Source organism: Actinia tenebrosa, unplaced genomic scaffold (assembly GCF_029948245.1).
Source record: "Actinia tenebrosa isolate PJP-AT-01 unplaced genomic scaffold, QUT_ActTen_1.0 PGA_scaffold0__85_contigs__length_37466705, whole genome shotgun sequence".
NCBI classification, from domain to species: Eukaryota; Metazoa; Cnidaria; class Anthozoa; order Actiniaria; family Actiniidae; genus Actinia; species Actinia tenebrosa.
The window spans coordinates 9,584,347-9,603,595 of record NW_028292569.1 but is presented as its reverse complement, the minus strand read 5'-3'; the positions used below and the strand labels follow the sequence as shown (position 1 = coordinate 9,603,595).

The 19,249-nt window shown below is 37.3% G+C and overlaps 2 protein-coding genes and 1 long non-coding RNA gene across 3 annotated transcripts; 2 read left to right on the top strand and 1 right to left on the bottom strand.

The window, feature by feature from the left end:
* The first annotated feature begins 4,413 nt into the window (after nucleotides 1-4,413).
* LOC148913411 (uncharacterized) lies at nucleotides 4,414-7,483 on the top strand. The gene is made up of 2 exons (XM_089029365.1): nucleotides 4,414-5,671; nucleotides 7,348-7,483. The coding sequence occupies exon 1, from the start codon at nucleotides 4,500-4,502 to the stop codon at nucleotides 5,646-5,648; it is 1,149 nt and encodes a 382-aa protein (XP_088885491.1). The 5' UTR covers nucleotides 4,414-4,499; the 3' UTR covers nucleotides 5,649-5,671; nucleotides 7,348-7,483.
* LOC116309014 (uncharacterized) lies at nucleotides 5,664-8,700 on the top strand. The gene is made up of 3 exons (XM_031719537.2): nucleotides 5,664-5,671; nucleotides 5,758-7,252; nucleotides 7,348-8,700. Exons 1-3 carry the CDS (start codon nucleotides 5,664-5,666, stop codon nucleotides 8,542-8,544), a joined length of 2,700 nt encoding a protein of 899 aa, XP_031575397.2. The 3' UTR covers nucleotides 8,545-8,700.
* A 6,131-nt stretch (nucleotides 8,701-14,831) lies between these two features.
* On the bottom strand, nucleotides 14,832-16,439 carry LOC148913410 (uncharacterized). The gene is made up of 2 exons (XR_016119666.1): nucleotides 16,174-16,439; nucleotides 14,832-15,033 (listed from the first exon to the last, which is right to left on the bottom strand). It is a non-coding gene; the product is annotated as an uncharacterized LOC148913410 (long non-coding RNA).
* Between the last annotated feature and the right edge of the window lie 2,810 nt (nucleotides 16,440-19,249).

The following is a 19,249-nucleotide window of genomic DNA, read 5'->3' as shown; positions in this document are numbered from 1 at the left end:
CTGTAAAAACGTTGAATAAAGTATTAGATGTAACGGTTGACGTTAATCTTCATAGATTTATCCTTCAGGATTTATATTTTGGCAGATTGTATTTTATGTGCAAAGCCATAGTATTTTGATAATGTAATTTTAGAATTTTCAGTGCTTATCTTTTTTAATAGCTTTTAATATTTTAATAGCGCTAAAACGCTGTACTATCGTAGAATGAAATCCAGATCTTGAAGCTGCTCGTTGATTGAAGTCGAAATTTTTACGACGCTCAAAACAATTGCATATAAATATATATATATATATCTTTTTGTCACGCAAAGACTCATCGTATTATAAAAATAAATTGAATCACTAAAACTTACATTGTAGTTTATGAAGTCGAAGTCAAATAAGAAGAAAACACGATCCGTGCAGAATCCATTTCAGCCTACTAATAATATTCAAATAAAGTAAAGTTGCACAAATTTTGCACAGAATGATTTAACGATCAAAATACTCCCTTCAAAGGTTAATTTGGAAAATTTTCACTTGAATCAAAAACGTGGTTGCATGAATTTTCGTTTACTTATATGGTCAAGACATAAGATGCATCGCGAAAACTAAACTAGCGTACCAAGTTTGAGTATTCAATAAGCCTGAAGCGTGATGACGTTTTACCCCCGTCTCTAGACTATAATCCTTTTCACACTGCTTTTGTTCTTTAATTATGAGTACTGTTCTTGTATTCTCTAAGGAATCAAAAATTTTAATATGAAAGAATTTAAAAAGCTATCATGGTCTAGAGACGGGGGTAAAACGTCATCTCGCTTCAGGCTTATTTCAATTCAATTCGCGCGTTCATGCGGACATGAGCAAGCACTGGCAGGCCGGTTGAATTCAATGAAATTATAGTCAGTAACAAGTTAACAATCACGGTCACGTGCACTAAAAAAATATGTGACGTAGAGGTAGGCAGTCATTGGTTGAGACGCGCGCTAATTATATGCACAGTGACAGCGATTCATACTTTACTCTTAAGCTTTCTTTTGACGATTCACTTTCTAAGCTTTTTTTACAAATCAATCTATTTTCCCTACATGATGGACTTAGTAGAAGGAATGCACGAGATAATTGAGATGATCGTCCGCATTTTATACTTGATTCACGTGAACCGTTTGGAGGCTGACTGGAGACCTACAAGGGGAAAAGAACCCGTGGAACATGATGAGGAAAACTAATAAAAAGGTAAATTCTTCAATATTTCTTTTTATTTTTAAAAAATAATAAAATATTATAAGAATTTGTGCATAGTCAAAACCAAAGTTTTTAACGATCCGCCGAATGGTACGGCACCGCCGCTAAAACTGAAGTTGGTATTTCTGCACGTAGTGGGAATTTCTGATCTGCGCCTGAAGTTAGTCAAGTTAGTACGTTCGGCAGAAGTTCAGGAAAAAAATACTTACCGCAAAGAAGGCAAAGACGAAGGAATGTCACCGAAGAAAAGCTGCAAGCAGAGAGAGAGAAAACGCAAATCCAGGCGGGATTTGAACAAGGAGATACATGATCGTGAAAGAAAAAGGCATATGAGGCAAAACTTGACGGACGAACAAATAGAAAATAAGCGTGAAAGACGAAGGAGTTTGAGACAAAACTTCACGGATGAACAAGGAGAAAATGAGCCCGAGCGTGAAAGACAAAAGAATTTAATATGTTTTTCGTTCAACAAAGATTCGCCTCCTATCGCGGGGTCCCATCTTCAAAACAACGAGGACTTTTATTTGACAATTATTTTTGATAATTTATTTAAGTATAGACCCTTTTCGAGTTCCAAATTACCGCTGTGTTTCTTGATTACAGACTCATATGCTCAGGCTAAGCCTCCAGTCAGTGTCTAATTACTCGCAAATACCAACAGTTAAATAAAGAATGCACAAATTCAACAATACGAACACTTTAAAACTTGACGGACCTTGACTTGAACACGCGAATATTCTGCACAAAATCGAGGCTAAGCCTGAGTAAATGAGTCTGTAATCAAGAAACACAGCGGTAATTTGGAACCCGAAAAGGGTCTATTGAATGAAATATAAATTTACACCAAATATTCAACTGTTTATTAAGCTATTCGAGCAAGTCTGATTATAAAAATGAGCTTAAATTTGTGTTGTTGAGAGATGTTGTTGTAGAAAGACCTAGACTTTCACTTTAAAAAGCCGTAAAAAATATTCAAAAACATTTACAAACGCCAATTTACTGACAAAGAAATTCGTCATTTTGCATTGCCTTTACTTTCTATTTTGTCTCAGTCGTTCTTGTCAAGTTTAACTGAATGTAAACTTCGTCTCGTTCTGTAAAAGACGTAATTATTAAAGTAAGCTTCTGTTTTGCTCACCTTAACCAGTTTCCAAGTCTGTTTTTTGGTCTTGATTTGTCCTAAATCTCCAGATTTTCGATTTCAATAAAGACATCTGAGGTAAATTTCACTCAATGGCTAAACTTGATGTTGTATTGGATTATCTGTAGTTATCTTTCGTTTTTTTTTTAAGTAAAAGAGATTCAAAGCCTAAAATTGTCGGTTTTTTTGGAAGACTTTGTCGAAGAATCTTTCGAGAGCAAAACTAGCCCCTGGTGGTGGTGGTGAGTTGTGTACAAAATTCCTAGGTCGGAGAGTATGTACTCGCGCAAAAAAAAAAAAAAAAAAAACAACAAAAACATAAAAACAATGTAGTGCATTTCGATTCGATTTCACTGCATGGTTTTTATTATGGGAGAAATTATCTTCATCTCGAATAAAAAATAATTGAAGATAGTTTTCCACTCTGCCGCTGTCAGAGTTGACACGCAACAGTTTCTCCCCTGTGTAGAACAGGAAGGACAGGAAACAGGCTTGGCTAGATCAGTCGCTTGTGTGTAATATATTAGGTATTACCCTTCTTACTAGTATTTTATTTTTGAACTTTTGATTTCTTTGCAGACCGAGAACAGCAGCCAGCCACTAGATATTAGAGCAATAACCAGACGATGTACACAGCATATATTTACAGTATCTATGGACCTGACATCCGTAGGAAATACACTAGAACTGTAAAACGTTGAACAATGTATTAGATGTAACGGTTGGCGTTAATCTTGGGGAAGACTACATCCCGGGCGGAGGTAGGACCTCAAACATTTCCGAGCGGAGCATGGTGATTACTGATACCGGTCTATTCATTTCCGGTTGTCACAAACACAGTAATGTCACAAAAGGACTTTCGAGCGTGACTCTTCGTCAAGAATTATTCAAATAAATATTAATGCCATTTCTTAATATTTACTAAAAGTGAATTTTCGAAAAACAGAATAATTGTTTGATATAAGTGATTGTTGAAGAAACTAAATACGGTTCCTCTTTTGATAGACAAAAGCATCTACTAACTAAGAGAAAAGTAAGCCTTAGCTCTGTTAGCTTCCAGTCCAGCGTACGAACCCCTGAGGCAAATTTTTCGCGGGCTTTTTACGCGCTTGCGGAGTGTAAGTCCTGTTTATAGCATGGAAGGAGAGTCAGTGTCCAAAGAAAAAGACTATTTGCAGGAGAATTTGAACGGATTTTCGGTTGATAAAGGGTTTTGCTATGGATATTTTAATGGGAACAGGGAGGAATTTGAAGATTTTCTGGAGAATTTCCAGTTATTGAACTCTGCCTGCTATGTTCGAGCCGAAGGTCATTGCAAGGACAAAGGACACAAAGACTGTCCCAAACAGGTATGTGTCAAAAGATCGTGCTATCTATTATATTAAACAAGTTAATAGAAAGGCAGATTTAAAAGCCTGTTTATTTTTCTCCTAAAAATCAGCCTTCATAAGCGAGTTCGACGGTCTTCTGTTCCCGCTCGTGTTATGAATATTATGTGAAAAATATTACAGTCAGCTAGCAGTCCAGACAACAATTTTAGTCAGTTTATAGTCGTGATGTCATTTGCATACGTACATCCCTTTCAAATTTCCCAAAAGAATTTTTAATTTTAGAGCGAAATAGTTAGCGAGACTAACAACAAATAGACTATATATGCACTATTGTAGTAATTAGTTGATGCTCGAAAGTCCTTTTGTGACATTACTGTGTTTGTGACAACCGGAAATGAATAGACCGGTATCAGTAATCACCATGCTCCGCTCGAAAATTTTTGAGGTCCTACCTCCGCCCGGGATGTAGTCTTCCCCGTTACTCTTGATAAAATTACATACATACATACATACATACTTTATTTGATAAAGCAGGTTAAATATGGCAGCAAATGCTGATGTGGACCTGCTACATATAATACACTACAATAAAAATCTTGAATAAAAATATACAATTAGATAAATAAATAATTGGGATAATAAATTCTACCTCGCATTTGCATACAATCGGAGGTCACGTGAGATAGCAAGCATGCGTATCCGAGCTCAGTGCGAGTTGTTGTCCGAGCATACAGTCGCGATTTGTCTTAGAGGAGTTGAAATTGCTTCTTTTCGACGAAAATTATCCCAAGATAGTTTTAAAAATGGCTGAAAACATCAGCCTAGATTCTGAAGACGAAGGAAAGGGACCGGAAAGTCATTCCAAGAAGACCGTTGACAGTGGTGAAGGAACTTCGGAGTCGGCCATGCCGCTCGATACATCAACCGACCAACTTACCCGCTTAACATCAGCGATTAATCAACTTACAGAACATCTAATTGGCAAAGAAAATCCTACAAAATTGCAAGAAGACTCTTCAAGAACCCCTTCCGTGAAGGGAAAAGGCAAAGGGCCGGCAAAACGTTCAGCGGCCCCTGAAGATCGTCCCGCCAAAAAACGGCGCCAAGATGGCCGCTCCACGAGCACGCCTGATGGCGAGGATGATCGAGACCCTGAGGAAATCATGAATGAGATCATTGGTAAAAACAATGTCTCAGATGAATCTGAACACGAACATGAATCTGGTGAGTCAGATATTGATGAAACACTAGCCGAACTCCAAAAGGAGTACGAGTCTGATGACATAACTGGGGCCAAGCTCCAACATAACCAGCTCGCTAAGCTAGTTGACAAAATGCTTCGACATCGTATGTCGGATAAAGCATTAAAAGACAAGTTAGATCGCATAGAAAGGCCGGAAAACTGTCAAAATGCAAAGCCTACTAGGGTGAATCCAGGCATCTGGCGAAGGCTCAGAGATTACACTAGAAAAACTGATGCACAAATGTACAAAATTCAACAAGCTCTAGTGAAAGGAATGATACCAGTCATGCGCATGACTGACCTGTCCATGACAGGGCACCTGAGCGGCGACCAACTTCAGCAGATGAAGAAAAAGGGCTTAGAGGCCTTATCTCTCTTCTCACATGCAAACTATGAGATAAATGTGCAGAGAAAATTGTTTATGAAGTCAGACATAGGCAAGGATTATGCCTATCTGTGCTCTTCACAGATTCCCTTCTCTGACATGCTTTTTGGAGATGACCTCCAAAAACAATTGAAAGATATTGGTGACCAGAACAAAATTGGTGCCAGAATCCAATCCAAAGACTACCGTAGCAACAATTCATATGGTAATTCGCATGGTAGCAAATACAGGAATTCAAAAAACTCCAGAGGCCAGGACTACAAACCCTGGAAAAGGAAAGAAGGTCAGAGACAGAGCACAAAACAACGACAACAGTCAAAATAGACACAAAAAGCTCTAATGACCTGGTAAGTGCATGCACTATCAACATAAATTTTAAAGCTGGTAATATAGCTAATTTTATAGACAGCTGGAGGTTGCTAACATCCGATAGTACCATACTTGAGATCGTAACTGGCTATCGTATAGCCTTTGACTCAGAGCCTCATCAAACAGTAGCTCCCTGCATTCATTTCTGCAAAGGAGAGGAACAAATTATAGACAAAGAGATTGCTAAATTGCGAGATAAAAATGTTATTGTGGAAACTACTCACTGTGAAGATGAGTTCATATCAACCATATTCACAAGACCCAAAAAGGATGGATCACACAGGCTGATCCTAAATCTAAAAAGACTCAATGAACATGTAACCTATGAGCATTTTAAAATGGAGTCCTTACAATCAGCTGCCCAACTCGTTAAACAAGGGTCATGGATGGCAGTTCTTGATCTCAAGGATGCGTACTATTCAGTGCCTATAGCATTTGAACACAGAAAGTACCTCAGATTTAATTTTAAAAATACATTATATGAATTTACATGCTTACCTAATGGGCTATCTAGTGCCCCTAGGTCATTCAATAAGCTTATGAAACCAGTTTATGCTACCCTTAGAGTTAAGGGCAACCATTTAGTGGGATATATCGATGACATTCTTTTGTTAGCTGATACCCCTCAGGAACTTAATAATCAAACTAAAGATGCAACTAACTTGCTTAGCTCATTGGGCTTTACAGTCCATGACATCAAATCAATAATTACACCATCACAGCAAGTTAAATTCCTGGGATTCATTATTAACTCGACTACTATGGATATATCTATGGTTCCTGATAAAGTTGACAAGCTAAAACAATCATGTGCAAAACTATTAAAACATCAGGGACTTGTACCTATAAGAGAAGTTGCCTCTGTAGTAGGCCTTATGGTTGCCTCATTCCCTGGAGTGTACTATGGACCCCTATTTTATAGGTCCCTAGAGAATGACAAAACAAATGCACTAAAATCACATAATTGGAATCTAGATAGTGAAATGAGCATCTCACCCGTTGCTAGGAAAGATCTAGAATGGTGGATTAGGGAATGTGATCTCTTCCCTTGCCCACTAGTCTTACAACCACCTGAGCTCACCCTAAAAACTGATAGTTCACTCTCAGGCTGGGGTGGCATAATTGAAGGAACAGACTTAATAGCACGGGGAAGATGGTCACCAGAGGAATCACTTAACCACATTAATTTTCTAGAGATGAAAGCAGTGTTTTTATGCCTTAAATCTCTATGTCATCATTTGCATGACAAGGTTATAAAAGTGCTATGTGATAATACCACAGCAGTCGCATACCTCCAGCATATGGGAGGCACTCATTCCCCACAATGTAATGAAATTACAAGGGATATTATACTATGGTGTAAAGAAAGAAGCTTAAAACTGTCTGTCTCCCACTTGCCTGGCTGTCTTAACACTGAGGCAGATGAAGCCAGCCGGAAAAATGACAGCAATACTGAGTGGTCCCTTGACCTAGACTCTTTTCAAAACCTCACAAAATGTTGGGGAATGCCGGAGATAGACATGTTTGCTTCTAGACTTAACCATAAAGTCCAAAAATATGTAGCCTGGAAACCTGACCCAGGTGCCATAGCCATTGATGCATTTACAATTGACTGGGGAAAATATCAACTAATATACTGCTTTCCCCCTTTTAGCCTTATAGGGAAAGTTCTTCAGAAAATACAGTTAGACAAAGTAATGGCAATCTTGATAATTCCTCATTGGACAACACAGTTCTGGTATCCGAGGCTATTGCAAATGCTCCAAGCTCAACCAATAAAGATAACAAACAAACGAAAAACACTGATGCTGCCTCACAGCCCAGAGGAGGTACATCCACTTTACCCCAAACTGCAACTTCTTGGTTGTCTTGTATCAGGTTAGCTCTGACAAATCAAGGAGTAACAGGCGAACCTCTTGACATTATACTTCAATCCTGGAGGACAGGGACTCGTAAGCAATATCAGACATATGTTGCAGCATGGGTCAAGTTCTGCGAGGAGCATAATGTTCATAGTTTTCAGCCCAGCCTTCAAAATGTCCTTCAATTTTTGTGTCATTTATCTAAATCTATGGGTTACAGTGCAGTAGGAACAGCTAGAAGTGCTTTATCAAGCTTCATCAAAATTGATGGGGTGAAGCTGGGCAGCCATCCTGTTGTGTCCAGATTTATGTCAGGGTTGTTTAACCTCAAACCTGCATTGCCACGATATATTGCCACATGGGATCCACAGCAAGTGCTACTTCACTTGAAGAAATTCCCTACAGCCAGAGAACTATCTCTCAAACTGCTCACGCATAAGCTAGTCATGATTATAGTACTTATATCCGCTCAAAGAACACAAACACTCCAGTTACTGTCTTTAGATAACATGAATGTACAGCCAAATGAAATCTCATTCAATATAACTTCATGCCTAAAACAGACCAGAAACACTGGGGGGAAAAACAGACACTTGACTCCCATTGTCTTCAAGCGTTACACTTTAGATGAAAAACTTTGTGTGCTTACTCTGTTGAATGTTTACATTGAAAGAACTGCTTCCCTTAGGAAGGATTCTCGTCAACTGCTTATTTGTCATGCCAAGCCTCATGGACCAGCATCCAGAGACTCTATCTCTAGGTGGATTAAACAAACCATGAAAGCAGCTGGAATTGACACTAGCGTTTTTAAAAGTCATAGTACTCGGTCAGCGTCAACTTCAGCAGCTAAAGCTGCAGATGTTCCTATTGAAGACATAATGACCACAGCTGGCTGGAGTTCAGAGTCAGTATTTGCACGATTCTATGACAGACCAGTTGTAAAGCCAAATAACTTTGCAGAAGCAGTGTTGGCTTCCTCGAACAATTAATATTCAGGCTTAGTCCTATATTGCTGTTACAAATTTATTGTTAATTGTTCTTTTACCTATGTTACAAGGTTTCATTTTGACATTATTATACATGAATCTCAGTAGAAATAAAATTCATGTAGCTATTACTGTTGTGAGGGCTAATTTTGTGAGACTTTGAGCTTTGAAATCTCACGTGACCTCCGATTGTATGCAAATGCAAGGTAGAATTGATAAATTAAACGAAACTTACCTGTAAGTTGAAGTTTGATAGAGATTCTACCGTAGCATTTGCAGAAATGAGGAGGTCACATCCCTCCCTAAAACCCATTCACCCTGGGCATTAGTGTATGCCCCCATATGTACTTTTCAAAGTCACCCAAAATTCTTTAAAGACTGAGCTCGGATACGCATGCTTGCTATCTCACGTGACCTCCTCATTTCTGCAAATGCTACGGTAGAATCCCTATCAAACATCAACTTACAGGTAAGTTTCGTTTAATTTATCAATTAAATAATAGAAACAGTAACCTGATGTTGAATGGTTGAATAAACCAAGGATAAACTTAAGTAAGTGAGTAGAGAGGAGACACCATATCCACAAGACAGGACCACATAATTGGCACTAAATAGCATAGGGGCAAAACAAGGAGCTGACAGCTATTCAGTACCAATCAACAGGATTTGTATTTTGATATATTGTATGTTTAGTCACGGCAAACCTGTAGTATTTTGATAATGTAATTTTAGAATTTTCAGTGCTTATCTATTTTAATAGCTTTTAATATTTTAATAGCGCTAAAACGCTGTACTATCGTAGAATGTAATCCAGATCTTGAAGTTGCTCGTTGATTGAAGTCGACGATTTTTACGACGCTCAAAACAATTGCATATAAATATATATATATATCTTTATGTCACGCAAGGACACATCGTATCATAAAAATAAACTGAATCACTAAAACTTACATTGTAGTTTATGAAGTCGAAGTCAAATTAGAAAAAAACAAGATCCGTGCAGAATCCATTTCAGTCTACTAATAATATTCAAATAAAGAGAAGTTGCACAAATTTTGCACAGAATGATTTAACGATCAAAATACTCCTTCAAAGGTTAATTTGGAAAATTTTCACTTGCCTCAAAAACGTGGATGCATGAATTTTCGTTTACTCTGGTCAAGACATAAGATGCATCGCGAAAACTAAAATAGCGTAGCCAGTTTGAGTTTTCAATTTCAATTCAATTCGCGCGTTCATGCGGACATGGGCAAGCACTGGAAGGCCGGTCAAATTCAATGAAATTTAGTACAAAACAGTCGTCCAAAGTAGGGACCCGATTTTTCTAGAAAGGTTGGTGGGTGCCGGGTGCTACCCCCCCCCCCCCCCCCCCCCAGCTGCCTTAGATACCCGTTTTTTGACTTCAAAGATGGTGGTGGCGGGTACAACTCCCCCCCCCCCTCCCCCCCACATCAATATTAGTTGTGGCGGCGGGTACAACCCCCCCCTCCCCCCACCACCAACACCACGACAATCATTCTGAGGTGGTTGAGATATATACCCTTCTGTTGATTGGTATGAAATTGAAGAAATTGAGTATCATAGATTCCTTTTATTTATTTAATTTACTGTTGAAATTTGGTCAATTGTCTGTTTTCAGTGAAAAAAACATTTAGGTTTTTCAAAACAACAAGAGAAAAAACTCTACAAACAACAAGATTTTGGAGATCAAATTTATGACCTCATAAGTAGCTGTTTTTAAAACTGTCAAATTTATATGATATACTTATAATACGTTACAGTTTTAGTTCGATTTTAAATCCCCCTATCCGTTATTTAGATGGGTTTTGGCTGCAATGGCAATGTAAATACAAATTAAGGAGTTCAATACTTTGCTAAACAAGGCGCTACATTGGGCATGTCCCTAACCCGGACTCGGAATCGGACTTGGACTCGAATTGATGGTTTTGAAATTTTAAAATTGAAATGAATAATAAAAATATTCCTACACCAGGTCGTAAAATCTACAACACATTTCACATTGGGATTGAAGGTGGAATGCACTTTCTGGTAGGAAGATACAAACAAGAAAGAAGTACTGCATGGTACAAAGTTTAGCAAGTTTTAGTGCTTGCCATATCGAGGTTCGCGATGACGAAAAGGAAAAATCAGCACGCATTTCTCCTTTTTTTTCTATTCATTGTGGTATTACAATCCACATTATAAAACTTGAAGTTGAATTTAGTTTTACTGCGTCTGGCGTCACTGCTAAATCTCCACAAAACTGTATAGCGGGGTATCAATAAGTGTTAACAGATCGATTAAAGACAGGGTACACAAAATGTCATGCAGTAATGTCAAAATAGAAATACTAACAGTGTCTTTCCGTCGCTTTCACCTAAGCGGAAACACTTCTAAAGAAAACCGCCGCTAATGGAGGGTACGTTAACTTTTGATGACCAAAGTTTGATGTTTGGCGCCTTAAACTTTGATGTTTTCACATGTAAACATTACCGGTGTCCCAGAGTGAAACGTTAAAAGTTTGTGAAAGCGACGGTTGGTCTTTCTTTGGAATATACATTGTTTCGGCACACTGATTGTCTCCCTGTTTCGGTGTTAGGTTTTTCACGGTCTAGAAGTCAAGTTGGAGACTAGTGTTGACATCACGCAACGCTGAAGCGGATAAAAAAATCACTTCTTATACTAGAAAACGTACAGAACCTTATACTCGGCCTGAAAGTGTCTGTTAGGCTCAAATACGATTACAAAATTGTAACACACGCCGTCTTTATCCTCATATTAAAAAAAAAAAGCCCCGCCTTCAACTAAGACCACTTATTACCGATTAATGTTCTGTCCGACTATTCGAATATTCAATTTTGGTTGGGGAAACTCAAGTCCGAGCGGTCCAGTGTAAGTGAATTATCATCATTACTTTGATTTATATTATTTCTGGTGTAAGAATTTTAATATTATTTTTCAATTTCAAAATATCAACAAACAAAAAAAAGAAAAAAAAATCAATTTGAGTCCGAGTCCGAGTCCGAGTTTATCGGGTATGCCACCGCATTGAGGATATTTTAAAGATGAAATCATTTGAAAAACAAACAGTGTGAAAGCGTTCTATCTTGACCGGAAGCATGGAAACTTGTTAGGACATCGAGCTAGCGCGCGGACTGTGGCTTTTTGTCGAGGGTCCACAAGTCAAGGGTAAATATGCATATCATCATAGGCATATATGACTGGTATATATAGAGGCGTAGAAACGATATCGAATACAAAGCACACCATTTTCAACGCAACCATAGAGTTCTAAAATTAGCGCTATTTAAGGATGCCATCATCATTTAACCACAACTCCGACACATGACGCAGAGCATACGGCTACAAACTTTTCAGTGTCTTTATTCGCATAATAAATGATACAAGAAAATCGTCAATGAAAACAGCCAATAAAATTGGTAATTTACAACGTAGAACAAAGCAGAAATCCAGCAAATTAAAAATGCGTCTCTGAAATTTGAAAGATGCCTGGTTTATGTTAAGAAACTAATGGACAGCCTGTCAATCATTTTCTTTTTGGAACTTTTCAGTATCTCATAGCCGGCTAGCCTGCTGTGCAGACGTTTTGAGTGTCGGCTCGTTCCTTTCCCACTAAAAACTGTACCTAGTGGGTAATTGTCAAGACATTGATTACACAGACTTTTACATCCCATGCAGTAAGCTTATTCTTTGCCGAGTATTTACATCAGTTTAGGCAAAGCCGTGACTTAAAAACAAATATAGTTCACATATAGCCCCGTAGGCCTAGGGTTGCAATAAGGAATTGCATGGAAGTTTCTTTTGTAGCTATTTATCACCTTCACGGAAAGGTAAGAATAGGCAAAAGTGTCGTAAAGAAACGAAACTGTTTTGCGACGCCATATTGAATCACACAGGAAGCCCGACGATGACCACAGGAAGTCTTTACGAGACTTTTGCTGATTTCTTACCTTTCCGTGAAAGTGATCAACAGCTACAAAAGAAATTTCCATGCAATTCTTTATTGCAAGCCTACGGGGGCTATATTTGAACTATATTTATATTTAAGTCACAGCCTTGCCTAAACTGTTTACATGTAAATACTCGGCAACTTGAAGAGTAAGCTTACTGCATGGGATGTAAAAGTCTGTGTAATCAATGTCTTGACAATTACTCACTAGGTACAGTTTCATATTCATATTCTATTTATATTAATAAGTATATTATGTATTTTTTTTTCCCTTGGTTTCCTTGGTTTCCTCCGGGTTTCCTCGCTTTCCTCGCTTTCCTCGATTTCGCAATGCCGAATTCAACTATTCATGGACTGTATGTTTTGGTTTAGAATGAATTGTACTGAAAAAAAACCACCGTACTTTTTGAGCTGAATGCACGCTATTGGATGTATTTAACAAGAGAAAATGCATGACATAACCGGGGTCAAGTTAGAAAATCGTCTCTCCTTGAAATAAAACAGAACCTGTCGAAAAACAGAAGTGGATTTGAAAACCCCGGGCTTTCCTGAACAATTTGATATAATTATAATTAAAATTTAGAATTTATAAGCTCATACTATCTGTTGGCTTTACATTTGCCTCTTTACATTTGTTTCTTAGGTTTCGTAGCCTCGAAAACACGCTAACTACGGTACGTAGTTAGTGAAAGAACAGAAGATTTACGGGTCATTTATGATGTTTTGTCACGCAGTTTACTTGTGATATATTACTTTACTTTTAAGAACGACCTTTGGCTTTGGAAAGAGGGGGAAAAGACCGAAAAGAGCAAATATTCCAAATCTAAGTAGCAACATTGTAGTCGTAGTACATTTGACCCGAGTTGTTAAAAAAAGTAAACAAAAATCTTCTAATACGGCCAATTTTGTCTGATTTAAAATCTAAAGAATGCCAATATGGCTCGAACATTCCCCTAAAAAGTTCACCATTCTATAATAGGTATTTCAAACGTCAACATGATTTCTACAAAGCTCATTATAGCTCCTGCTGCCACCAGTTTGAGTTTTTACTAATCCGTTGAACCGTTGAAACCGGTATTTTTAGGAAACGAAACAAATTAACTAAAGCTTATACTTTTTTGGATGGTTGTCGTTATTAAAGACTCAGCCTTTTGACATGCCTCGATTCCGCTATAAACCTTCCCCTCCCCCCGCATAAAAAGCAGCCCTGAAAAGCTGACTGAGAAAAAAAATATTTTGAGGTAATAGTGTAATGGATGCCGTAACCCCCCCCCCTCCCCCCCATAACAAAAAGCGGGAGCTGGTCTTACTAATAGAGGTGGTGGGTACCGGCATATCCCCCCCCCCCCCCCCCCCCAATGAAAAACGTAGGTGGTGGCGGGAGACACCCCCCCCCCCCCCCCCCCCCCAAATCGGGTCCCTACTCTGGACAACTGTTTTGACCTCTTTAGTCAGCAAGAAGTGCTTTTATTTTTTGTCAGTAAAAAATATTGTGACGTAACGGTCAAAAATATTGTGACGTAGACGTAGGCAGTCATTGGTTGATACGTGCGCTATTATATGTGTAGTAGTGACAGCGATTTAAATTTTACTCTTAAGCTTAGTTTTGACGATTCACCTTCTAAGCTTTTTTCGAAATCAATCTATTTTCCCTTCATGATGGAATTAGTAGAAGGAATGCACGAGATAATTGAGATGATCGTCTGCATTTTATACTTGATTCACGTGAACCGTTTAGAGGCTGATATGCCGAGAGACGAGAGGCCTGCACGGAGAAAGCAACCCGTGGAAAACGATGAGGAGAAAAACTAATGCAAAGGTACAAGAAACTCCAAACAGTGTATGATAACAGCACAATATCTCGATTGTTTTATTCTTCAATGCTTCCTTTTAAAAATAAAAAATTATGAAGAATTTATTTATTAAGAAGTCAGTAAACAATTTTTTTACCGTGCGCTGTAATAATAGTTCAATGTTAAAGCGAACACACAACGATGTCCCCAACCAATTTGATTGTAACGGGTAGGGGTTCCGCTTATAATTTTTATTAACTTTCTTTTGGAACCTTAAAGTTTTTATAAAAATAGGTTTTTGGCCATCAAATCTTTTAATTCAGTTTTGTTTCATATTTAATGTCAAATTATTAGAATTGTTCAACATATTATTTGATTTTCTTTGGATAGAAAAACATAGACAGTACCCTACCCCGGTCAGGCTTGCCCGCGCCGTGAGCTAAAATTAAGGTTGAATTTTGAACCCACACAAGAACTTCCATAGACACGTTTCCTTCAGATCCATTATAATGCGTTCTAAAATCAAATGATTGTTATCATTCGTTTATTTCAACGTTTTATGTATACTAGTCAAGAGAATATTCTCTTAGTACTAGTTCAACAGAATATTGCGGATATAGTTATATAGGCAGCATTCTTCCATTGGACAGTTTTATTATCACGCACCAAATAGTATGGCGATAGGGCCTTTACTGTACGTGGTCATATGTTGTGGAGCAATCTGAACCACTGCGAAAGGAAAGTAATTTGGAACATTTTAAAAAGAACCTTAAGACTCATTTATTTTGAACACTTTATAATATTTTATTTTTAATTTATGCTAATAAATATCTATATTTACATTCTTTACACATATTAATATAATAATATATTTCATGAATACTGTACTAAGCGCCATTGAACTATATAAATTGTTTATATTAATTTTCTTATTAATTTATTATTATTAATTTATTATTATCATCATTATCATCATTATTATTATTATTGTTAAATTATATACTACTTTCTGACTTTCATATTTGAACTTTTGTTTTATTTACAGACTGAGGACGGCCATTAGAAATTAGAGCAACAACTAGCTGTAGAAGTAACAAAGTATAGATGTAGAGGGGATTATATTCGTACTCCTGACGATGCTTGTACAACTATCAACTACTCAACATTCAAAGACTTCAAAACACTACTTCTAGATTGGTCTTCAAAACTATAATAAATCTTTGCACATAACACCACTGCCTGGGTACTTCAACAACTCCACTAGTTAACCATTACTAAATAGGATCTGCGTATTATTTTTGAAGTTATTCTGTTGACTCACAAAGCTATTCATGGTTGTGCATGCACTTTTTTCAAGTCACCTATTGAGATCGAGCGATGCTTATAAGATGTGTTTGGTAGATTTAACAGTTGGCGTACATCTTGATAGTTTTAGTCTGAAGAATTTGTATTTTGACAGATTGTAACTTTAGTGCAAAGCAGTTAGTACTTTCATAAAATGTAACTGTAGAATTTTAGTGCTAAGCTTTTATCTAAACTGAATGATTAAAACTAACATTGTAGTTTATGAAGTCGAAGTCAAATCAGAAGAAAACAAGATTGATGCAGGATTCATTTCAGTCTAGTCACTACACACCTATTGATATTACTAATTAATAATAATATCCCAATGAAAAGATTTTTGGAAGTACAGAACGAACAGCAGTTAGGACAACAAAGTGGATTTTTGTGCAAGAAGCGAGCAATTCTGATCTATCTCTATTTCTGCCCACAAGTCGCACTTCCATCTCGATTCCGCAAGACATACAAAATAGAATGCATAAATCAACTAAAGCCGGCCAAGGAATAATTTAACTATCAAAATATTACCTTCAAACCGTTTCTCTGGAATAAGTAAGTTGACTTGCCTCCAAAACCTAGTCGCATAAGTTTTCGTTCTTCAATTCAAAACATGGAACGCGAGGACTCAGAAATAAGAGTGTCATTGCTACGAAGTGGATTGAAAGTCTGTCAAGTAGTTAAACCGAGTATATCATCTCGCTTGGTTCCACGGTGTTCAGTTGGAAAACGTAACACTAAAATCTATTATTTTGAGCTTGCTATTCAACATTTACAGTGTTGTTGTTCATTCGTGTGTAAACATTGATCAGATTTGCATATCGTTCGTGTACAGTCTGGTAAGTGCGATAATGTGACAGGGTGTTAACCAATAGGATCGTTTCCTGATAGGGGATTCCCCTAAAGATGCCAGTACATGACATTTAATCCCCAGGCTATTTATAAAGAACATATTTCAATGATCATGACTTGTTGAATTTGATAGCGTGTCATGTAACTAGGTGAATATAAATTAAGCTGGATTGGAGAAATCAAGTGACGTGACATATGACTGGTCTTGCTATGTAGTATTATTTATATTATTCCATGCCAGTATCAAGAGAAAATAGGTTCTCTCAAACACGATAAGCTGAGTAATCTCATAAGATTTAGAAAGATGTCTTATCGAAAAAAGCGTAGTTTGTGGAATGATGAACATCGTAACTAAGTATCCGTCGCTTTCATTATCATCATCATCATCATCATCATCATCATCACCATCATCATCATCATCATCATCACCATCATCATCATCCCCATCATCATCATCATCATCATCATCATCATCATCACCATCATCATCATCATCATCACCATCATCATCATCATCACCACCATCATCATCATCATCATCATCACCATCATCATAATAATAACAATAATAATAACTTTATTTCTGTGTCAGTAAACAGCGGTTCCCCACTTAGTAACTAGCTATGACTTTTACTTACTTTTTGTTTAAAAAAAAAAAAAAATTGGGATAAATAAATAAATAAACTATATGTGTAAAACCTGTAAAATCTTATAAGATATATATAGACCTAATTATGAAATATATGTAAATAACAAGAATTGCATAAGATGCAATTATTGCAATCATTCATAGGTAATGTTTAATAAACTAGCAGGAGGGTACAAAACACGAGGCGTAGCCGAGTGGTTTTATACCCGATAAAACACGATCTGCGAGTTTATTGAACTGCTTAAAAAACTCATGATGTAAGTTCTCCTATTGTACCGAATTCTTTACGAAATGAACCAAGTTTGATAGAGAAAATCCAAGTTAAAGTTTATGCAAATGAAGACGAATCTATATCAGATATAAAACCTCCTTCATGGTCATGATTTCTATTGTTTCCTTCATGAATTATTAATGAGGTTTTTAAATAAACTTAATTAGATCTAGTTTCTTCAAGGCTTCTAAAGTTCGCTCAAATGTTCGCTGTATCTGTGAGCCCATTCACACTTAGCTGGATAGATTTGAATTAGATTAATCTGCTATCGATGAATCCAAAACCTATGCCAAGTGTGAACACAAATACGTTCCGAGTTCGATCGGAGATCTTTGTTACGTCGCGAAATGGTTTCGGATCGATCCCAAGCTCGCTCAGCAAAATCCGTAGCCTGGTTTAAAATAAACATTTACCGTCATCGTAGCGCGTACGGAAAATAATTGTACAGGACATCATTTGAACGAAAGGCAATTTAAGAATCGGAAGTCGATTTTCGATCGGCTTGGTAAGTTGTGAGTTATTGAGCCCCGAGTGAGGGTTTTTGTGGATTTTGAAGAGCGAAGTTGCACACCTTTCCAATCATTATACACTGGCCAGTAAAAGGCAGATTTTCGAACAGCACAAATCCCCACAAGTCTTATCACCAAAGCGTTCCTAGTATAGCTAGTCTAGGCGGGATTTGTGAAACTCCAAGTTAAGGTGGATCCTCATATGTCTAGAGCCCCGGAGGCAAGAAAATCCCCGCAGACTAGTTCGTGTTGTCTATCATGCCTAAAAGTAAGCAAATATAACATCTATATTTATTTGAGTCCTCACTGGCGGTACCCTGAGTGCCAGAGGCCCGTGTTGAGATGACTCAGTTGCCTCCAAAACGTGGTGGCATAAGTTTTTCTCTTATCAATTCAACACCATACAAGATGGATGGAGAGGAGTAAAAGGGGTACCGTTGCAGAAGTATGTAAGTCTGTAAGTCCATCAATTTAACCGCGTAGATCATCTCGCTTGACTCCATGGTGTTCAGCTGGAAAACGTAACCCAAAATCTATTGACCGGTACTAGTATAACCGTATCAGATTTGCATACTTGACAAGTGAGATAGCGTGACAAAATATTCAATAATAATAACTTGTCGGAACGTTCTGATTAGGGGTTTCCCCTAAGGCGTGCTTATACCATCTTCGCATGGTTATGAGAATTTGATTTATATTGATATTTCGTCATTTACATGGTCAGCATCAAGGTTTCAACATACGTGTTTTCTATTTGTCATGGATGTTTTGTATTCGTCACTGATTCATTCTAAACTCCGCACGCCATGAATATCTCGAACGAGTTTCATATTACAAACTCGACGATTTTTATTTTCAACTCGAAGTTTTACAAGTTCACTTCACGCTATTGCAACATGTTTCAGAAACATGATTTAAAAATTTGTTGAAATTGGCAAACTTAAAAATTTCTTTCAATCGCGTTTGCTGCAGTTTTCATAAACACATACAAGTGTCTCCGGGTCGGAAGCTTAAATTCTGCAAAAATTCTCCAAAATTTGATTTCTCCATGAATCTATTCATTCATTTATCCATCCATTCGCTCGTTTATTCATTTTTTCCACTCATCTATTCATCCATTCATTTTCATTCATTCTTCAGATTCAATTACACATAGTCTTTACTATGGAATTCATATCTTAATACAACTATTCATGTGTAAATAGCATTGTAAAAAATTTTATACAGCCTCAGGAAGAGCAGTTGTAAATATTGATTTGGGAGTATGTATTCATATAAAGTTGATTGATTGATTGATATGGTTTGTCCTGGGGGGGAGGGGGAAGT

Bases quoted from the DNA above. Each gene is read 5' to 3' on its own strand.
- LOC148913411 (XM_089029365.1), top strand. From the start codon at position 4,500: ATGGCTGAAAACATCAGCCTAGATTCTGAAGACGAAGGAAAGGGACCG.
- LOC116309014 (XM_031719537.2), top strand. The intron at 7,253-7,347 runs GTAGCCTGGAAA...TCCCCCTTTTAG, and splicing joins ACCATAAAGTCCAAAAATAT to CCTTATAGGGAAAGTTCTTC.